This window comes from Prunus dulcis, chromosome 6, assembly GCF_902201215.1.
Source record: "Prunus dulcis chromosome 6, ALMONDv2, whole genome shotgun sequence".
Lineage (NCBI taxonomy): Eukaryota > Viridiplantae > Streptophyta > Magnoliopsida > Rosales > Rosaceae > Prunus > Prunus dulcis.
The window spans coordinates 20,455,948-20,463,984 of NC_047655.1; the positions used below are offsets into that span (position 1 = coordinate 20,455,948).

General features: G+C 35.6%; 1 protein-coding gene across 4 annotated transcripts; it reads left to right on the forward strand.

Annotated features, from left to right (window-relative positions):
- The first annotated feature begins 1,003 nt into the window (after positions 1-1,003).
- LOC117630831 (auxin-responsive protein IAA9) lies at positions 1,004-6,237 on the forward strand. 4 transcript variants are annotated; one of them, XM_034363633.1, is made up of 6 exons: positions 1,004-1,264; positions 2,501-3,182; positions 3,270-3,496; positions 3,683-3,824; positions 4,758-4,819; positions 5,684-6,237. In XM_034363633.1, the coding sequence occupies exons 2-6, from the start codon at positions 2,515-2,517 to the stop codon at positions 5,719-5,721; spliced, it is 1,137 nt and encodes a 378-aa protein (XP_034219524.1). In that variant the 5' UTR covers positions 1,004-1,264; positions 2,501-2,514; the 3' UTR covers positions 5,722-6,237. The 4 variants fall into 4 exon arrangements, with proteins under 4 accessions (XP_034219524.1, XP_034219525.1, XP_034219527.1 ...); XM_034363634.1 differs by having other exon boundaries at positions 1,040-1,264; positions 2,504-3,182; XM_034363636.1 differs by lacking the exon at positions 1,004-1,264 and adding an exon at positions 2,050-2,205.
- The last annotated feature ends 1,800 nt before the right edge of the window (positions 6,238-8,037 follow it).

The following is an 8,037-nucleotide window of genomic DNA, read 5'->3' on the forward strand; positions in this document are numbered from 1 at the left end:
TTATTTTGCAGGACTACAAGAACTAAAATACAAGTTCTTGGACTAATATGTAAGTCATGGATAAGTTCAACCTCATTTACCCTTAAATTGAAAAATTTACAAAAGTGTTGAAAATGACTAAAGGTATGACATATGGTCGAGTTGAAGGACTATATTAACTAAATTTGAGTTGGGAGACTAAGTCATGTTGTATGGACACTCTACTAACTCCAAGTGTTGGACATACAGACACTTCTTGGACACCCATGTCCAACAGTCAACGCTGTGTCCACAGTCAAGACACTCCCCATACATAGTCAGCAACTCTCTGGACACGGGTCAACTCATACTCAAAGTCAACTAATGTGTTAATTCAATTGTAATTCATATAAATTTAATAAATTATATTTGAAAGACTTGGAAAACTTGAATTTCACTGTATAGTATTGTGAAATTGGAGTATGAACATTAATATTTTGTTTGTTTTTATATATAAGTATTATTATAATTTATTTTTTAATTGTCATGTCCTCATATCCTAATTTTTTAAGATTTGTCGTCTTCCTCGTGTTCCTGTATCATACATTCGTATCCGTGTCCGTGCAACATGTATACCTCATTATAGTCGAGGAAGTGAAATTTTTATAAATGTTTTTAAAAAAGGAGCAATGAGATATAATAATTGAAGGAAGACAGAAAAAGCCTTATAATATTTTGACACGAACAATAACGTAACGGGTCCTTAAAGCCCTTGTAACCAAACCGTCTGTGCGCCAAAATTCTATTTGTTTGCTCATTTCCGAAACTAAAAAGACCAGAAAGAAAATAGTATAAAGTTCTCACTGGAACCAAGAATTGACGGCTCAGATTCATTAAATTTAGTCAATCTCAGCCTTCAATCCTCCCATTCCTGTCCCAGATCGGCGCCGTGCAAAACCAGCCGGTCCGTATTTCGCAGACAAAGCATATATCAAAATAATAAAAAAAGCTAACCTTTTATCCGTATTTTCGGTTCTGCCCCTACTTGCTTTTTTTACTTTTCAAAAGAAAAAACAAATCACTATTGTGAGCTTCGAGTTCCTCGGCGAGCTCAGCCTAAAAAATAAAGCTTTTGTTGCTTTCTGCTTAATGGAAGGGTCTTAAGCTCTCTCTCTCTCTCTCTCTCTCTCTCTCTCTCTCTCTCTCTCTGTGCTCTTCTCTGTTGCTTTGTTTGCATTTTCTTTGAGATTTCAGAAAAGGGTTCGTCGGACTTCTCTTCTTTGTCTGATCCACACAAGTTCCTCAGGTACGAGCTACGAAAATTCCTTCTTTTTTATTTTTTGTTTTCATGCTTAGAAGCTTCTTTTATACACTTATTACTTGTATGTAATTTGGTATATGGTTCAAACTAAGCTTTTTTTGCTTGTTTGAATTCTGGGTCTTTGTGTTCTGAGATCTTGATACTGTCTAAGTTTGAGTTCGTTCTGGAAATTAGTCTTCTTTGATTTCTCTGTAATTACACCTTTCTGGGTTGGTTTTTGTTTTTGAGTTTTTATTTTTTAACTTCTGCATTTCACTGTTCATTATTTCAGGTCAAGGTCTCGAGCATTTTCAGTTTACTCCCCCTTTTTCTTTAGATTTTTTAAGCTTGTAGTGGATCTTACAATTTTCTCTGTTTTTATAGACAGAAAAAATGTTTTACTTTTTTCCGTTGTCTGTTTGGTTTCCTAGAAAAAATTGGGAAATGAGAGAAAAAGGGTTACAAATTTTTAAGAAAAGGTAAAGCTTAGCTCATGCAGACAAATGCTACAGAACCGAGTTGACCTTTTTCCTATTAAAGGAAGTAGAAAAACGCGGTTCTTCTTTTCAGTTTGTTTTTATTGTGCATTTGTTTTGGCTTTTGGATGGAGCGTTGAAATTTTATTACACCTAGTTTCTTATAAGGTTCTGAAATTGACTTTCTGGAGCTTACTTGTTGTGTTGTTACAACCTTTCATTGGTGATGAATTTACTTTTCCATTTTTGGTATGATCTTTTGTATAAGTTTCTTCTTGGTTCATTTCTATGTTTTCTTTTTTGGGCGTTAGAAAACAATACTCTTGAATCTTGATTTCTATGTTTTCTGAAGCCTTATGATTATATGTGCAGTACCACTGGCCACTGGCCCAAGCTGTCTCTTTTACCCTTTCATGAACCTAGTGGCTAGAGATTTTTGTGGTGCTAAAAATTTCATTAATTTTCTGCTAGGTACTGTTTTTTTTAGCAGGAAGTTTGCGTACTGAAAAACCTTTATTCATGCCCTCAATTATTTTAGTGGGGCAATCATGATGAGAAAATACATGATGTCCAATCGATCAAAATTTCCAGAACTCTATTATTACTTTTTGTGAATTTAATTTCCATCAGATGAAATAGTTAGACCTTTAATAAGTGAACCTTCCCCATCTTGTGCTGTCAGGATTTTCATGTTTTGTTTTCAGTGTTGTGTTGGTTTTGCTAGCAATAGATCTGATAATTTTGTTAATTTTGTTTCCATTTAAAGCAGTGTAGTTTCTAATGTCTCCACCACTGTTGGGTGGTGAGGAGGAAGGACAGAGCAATGGATCTATGGTAGCTTCTTCACGCTCTATGGACTGTATCTCCCATAACGGGTCTGGACTGAAAGAACGCAACTACCTTGGGTTGTCAGATTGTTCTTCGGTTGACAGCTCCACAGTTTCGAGCTTGTCAGAAGAGAAGAAGAACAAGCTGAATTTTCAGGCCACAGAGTTGAGGCTTGGTCTTCCTGGATCCCAAACACAAGAACGGGAACCAGATCTTAACTTGTTGAGCTCAGGAAAACTTGACGAGAAGCCACTGTTTCCTTTGCTTCCGTCAAAAGATGGAATCTGCTCCTCATCACAGAAGAATGTTGTTTCAGGCAACAAAAGGGGCTTTGCTGACACCATGGATGGATTCTCAGAGGTGAAAAGTTCTGTTTATACTGAAGGAAATTGGATGTATCATGCAGCTGGTTCTGATTCTGAATCTCCAGATTCTGTTGGACAAGGGAAGTTTCCTGTGAATTCAATCAATGTAATGCTATCATCCAGGCCTTCTGGGACTCAGCCAACCATGACAAAAGAGGAGCTCACTAAAGTTTTACAAGAACAGTCTCATGCTACGAATGGAGCCAGCCGTAACCCTTTGGGTGCTTCTAACAACAGCAGTGCCCCAGCTGCTAAGTAAGATGAAATTTTCAATTGAGGATTGTGAAGCTTTATATGAAAGTTGTGGTTGTTTGTAATCGTATCTTCTTCTTTGTTTGACAGGGCACAAGTTGTCGGGTGGCCTCCAATTAGATCATTTAGGAAAAATTCTTTGGCCACCACCTCAAAGAACAATGACGAAGTTAATGGAAAACCTGGTCCTGGTGGTCTTTTTGTCAAGGTCAGCATGGATGGTGCTCCCTACTTGAGGAAGGTAGATCTGAGAACCTACTCTACATATCAAGAGCTGTCTTCTGCTCTCGAGAAGATGTTCAGCTGTTTTACCATAGGTGAACTATTGCTCTAGTTTATTTAATAGTAATATCGTGCCTATATTTTCTTTTTCTTATCAATGTGGTCATTTCATGCTTGGATATTGATGGATGTTTGCAATCTGAGATGTCTAAAGTGCAAATAGAGAAAACCATTCCATTTCTGCACAAACCCAATTTGTGCATTTTTTATTGTGATTTCAGGGCAATATGGATCCCATGGAGCTCCGGGAAGGGAAAGACTGAGTGAGAGTAAGCTGAGAGATCTTCTTCATGGATCAGAATATGTGCTTACGTATGAGGATAAGGATGGTGACTGGATGCTTGTTGGGGATGTCCCCTGGGAGTAAGTTCTGATTTACCCGTTTAATGTTCCAATATTTCTCTTATTGCTTTCCATCCACAAAGACAATTTTTTAAACTGATTTAGTGTACAAACATTGTTGCTTTATTCAAAAAGTTAAGCTTTTCATTCGAAGTTATATATGTCATATAATTTGAATTTATAAATTTTATAGCCATTTTTACTCAACTAACAGTAAAAATTTGATGTATATCGGTAAAATTTACATGTATGGTTGAGTGAGGAATATTATAGTTCATTTGTGAAGGAGGGTGATACTAGAAGGGCAAGAGATTTATCAATGAAATACTTCATTACCCACCTCATGTCAGGAGGGTGATAGTATATTGTACATTTTAAACCATCCAAGAAACTAGAGATTTGAGATTCTGAAGCATCTCGAGGACTGGATAATCTGCTTTAGTCTACATTCAAATCCTTCTTTATCTTTGATTTTTACATCAAATTGTGTCCATGCGATGAGAATGTATGCAAGTTCATTGATTATATGATGTGGGGTGCAAGATGAGATGGACAACAAAGTTATCATGCAACCCTTATTTTCCTATTTACAGAGAGATAAAGCCACCGTGACCAAGGATGTAAGGTTGACTTCAACTAGTTACTTTATGATGAACTACCAACTCAAGAAACCTTGTTGAATATGCTAAAATTAAATTCTTCTGTTTTGTATAATTTATATCCTTCTATGGATGCAAAAATGTTCAAGAGTTTTAAGTATTAACAGCAATCATGAGTAGTCTAATTGTTCTCAGACAAAAGAGGAAGGGAAATAATGGGGAAAAAAACAAAGGCAAGAAAAGTAGTTCATTCTAATATCATGTATCAATTGGCCATGATACTCATCTCAGGCATTTTTATTTATTATTTATGTAATGCATCTGCAATTTTAACTCCAATTCGACTTTTTAACAGGATGTTTATTGATTCATGCAAGAGGTTGAAGATAATGAAGGGCTCCGATGCCATTGGCTTAGGTTTGTCTTTAATGATCTCCCCTACTACTATTTGCACTGATTGGGCTGATATTAATCATCTTATTTGGTCAAAAATGTCGTATTAGGTTTGGGAGAGTGTTTATGTCTGCATAAACAAAAGGGTAGTAAGATACATTTCTAAGTTTTACCAAATTTATCTTGTTGGCGTGCTCAGCTGGACCGGTTGATAAATATTTTCATGTGCTTATCAGATGGATATTGGGAATTAAATGATTATAAAACAATATAGGCTGAAATTTTTTGAGGCAGTGAATGAGGAGTGAATATTGTAGACAGGTTTGTTGATTTCCTATTTACTTTGTGCCAGTTGAGGATCGGTATCCAGCAATGAATATATCCGTCTTAGTTGACTTGAATGCTAAGCAAAGATGATCATGTGATATAGGAGAATCTGTTTCGACTTTCCGAGCCCTTGCGGTGAAAGGGTCTAACAAGTAAAGTTGGTATTTTGACATGGAACTATTTTCTAGTGGAGTTATCTAAGGTTGAATTTGACAGAATAAATGATGTTTGCAATATCTGTGCGAAGTAGAATGCATTGAAATGATGGTTTCAATTTCATGCTTTGTTGCCACACAACTTTATGTATCATCACAGTAGGCTTTTGCATTTGTTAGTGCTAGTTGCATATTTGCCATGTCACTTAAGGAAATACTGCTTCAAATTAGAGTTCTGGATTATTATAGTCCCAGCTTATATTTTTGCAAGATAGATCAATATGTGTGAAGCTTGGTTAGTAACTTTCTAGCATTCATAAACATTCTGATATTTTCACCTTTTTAATTAAATGGTAAATTGTACTCTTATCCTGCCCCTTCTTTGTTGTTTTGTTTTTTTGTTTAGCTCCTAGAGCCATGGAGAAATCCAAAAACAGGAACTAGCCGGTGCCTGAAATCGACTGTTTCGGGTTCCCATTTTCAATTGAACATTATCGTGGGGAATGAGGAGTAAGCTGCAAAAGTTGGAACTTGGAAGGAAGAACACAGAGTATGGCCGGGCTGGATGGCAGTATCACGTTGAGCATCTTGTCTTCTTGATGTTTTGATTGTCTGAAGAAAAGAAAAAAGAGCCATTGTTTTTTAGTCTGTTTATTATGAAACATCTTAAAACATGTTAAGAATATTAGTATTTGTGGAGTTCATAATGTTATAGCCAATTAGTTGAAGTTTGTGATGCCGGTAATTGTTCTTGCATGTAATGCTTCTTCATCACTCTCTTCATAGGCTTCCTTTTCAGTAATGTCACAAATTTTCCCTTTTTGCCGGTTTCTTTACCCTACCTCGTGCTCAGCCTTGTTCTTCATTAATGGCTAGATTGGGCTGGGTTCGTACCGGGCCATAAATAGGTCTTGTTGCTGCCTGGCCTGGCTGTCCCAGATTTATGAATAACTCAGTCAACGTTTGCAGTCATTGCTGTGTTGTGAAAATAATTACTGTGAGAGAAATCAGCTGTGAGACAGTTTGGCATTTGGTATACATTTTATTAAACATCATGTTGGTATTGATTCCCCCATAATCATAAAATTCATCGCCTCTTCAAAATTGATTTCTGTATAATCAGAAAATTAAAGTATCTTATTAGCTGATTTTTTTTAATAATTTTTTATCATAATAATTTTTAACAGTAAGTGATTTTTTCATTATTTACCAAACGAGCTGAGCTTTTCAATTTTTTTTAAAAATCACTTATCGCCTTAAATAAGCAATGCCAAACAGTCACTAAAGACTATGTTCAACAGGCCATGTTCTTTAATCTGCGAGATTCTGTTCTCTGCACATTGACTACCGCCCCATGTGGCAAAGATGTTGTCTCTTTGTGTTCTATATATAAATACCAGTCATAATCATGTTCAGCCGTCGGAGTGTAGGAGGTATAGACAACATGTTCAAGTGCTTCCTGTTCCTGGTATATTAACTAGAGCATAGAGTAGAGGCTGTTGTCTGTCAACAAACTGAAGCATGTTTAGACTACTCTTAATTTAAGTTCAGAATTTGGGTCGAGGTCGGATTGCAGTCCAAGTCCTCCGAAAATCGGGTAGGCCGGTTTGGGCGAGTCAGACTAATCTCTCACAAATTTACTTATTTGGAATTAAAATAGAAGGGGGAATTGGAATGAAATAGAATCAAAATGAGGTAAATGCTAAATGATTTTCTTCTTCTTTTTGAAATTCTTTTGGTAACAGTGGGGATCAAAGGCCCAAAACAAAAAATTAAATTGACACTATCAAGGTGCTATGTGTGTTCGAACTTGAAATTGAGTAAACTCTGCTAGCCGAGCATTTTAGTTCAAAATCTAAATAACAAAAAAGTATAAAAGTCATTTTCATAAAATCAAAAGGCAATTATGATATAATCCCAAGTTCAAAGCCAAAAATGATGTTTGCTAGCTAGATAGCACATTGCTGACTGGTTGGTACTTTGTCAATTTTCATTATTCAGGTCAGGGGAGATGCAATCAGATCCAGTAACTCAAATAAAGCAGCACATTTGATATCGGGCTCAGTGGATATACACATTGACTTTTGATGCATCAAATACTTCCATCACTTTCTTGTGGCAGGGATATTTGGTAGATTTGCTAAAATAATAAGTATATCATAATCTTCATAAGTGGAAGCAATAATTATTAATTTTATTTAAAGGGTAAGCCTTCCTTTCCAGTATTTAATTTCCACTTTTTTTTTATAAAAAAAAAAAAAAAAATACATCATCCAGATTGCTCCATTGCTGCATTATCAAACCAAGCTTTCCGCCCACAATTCTTTATTTGTCATTATATTTGATGTGACAATTATTTTATATGAGCTTGATGAATGCACCTTTTGACTTTTCTGTTCTGCAATGTTGACCATTTTCTTGATCATGGGGTGTTTGTTGGCATCAAGCCTTGGTGATGCTGCTGGCTGGTTCATAATTCCTTGGATTATTCTTGTGAGGTTAGTGAGTGAGTGCAAAGCATAATCATGAAATTAATTACATTTAATATTGTTTATGACTTCATTTATTAATTCTAAATTCCATGAACCATCATGTTACTTTTGATTTCAATCATATGAAGTGGGTAGCTTATGATGATGTTGTTGCTGACTGCTAAAAAATCATAGCCCTTGATCAACAGTTTTTTTTAATTTTTTTTTGTCATTTTCTTCCCATCTATCATGGAACCTGTGATATTTGATTTGAATGCAAATTTGAAGT

Coding starts and splice junctions, on each gene's coding strand:
- LOC117630831 (XM_034363633.1), top strand. CDS start 2,515: ATGTCTCCACCACTGTTGGGTGGTGAGGAGGAAGGACAGAGCAATGGA. Junction 3,183..3,269: donor AGCAGTGCCCCAGCTGCTAA/GTAAGATGAAAT, acceptor TTTGTTTGACAG/GGCACAAGTTGTCGGGTGGC. Junction 3,497..3,682: donor GTTCAGCTGTTTTACCATAG/GTGAACTATTGC, acceptor TTGTGATTTCAG/GGCAATATGGATCCCATGGA.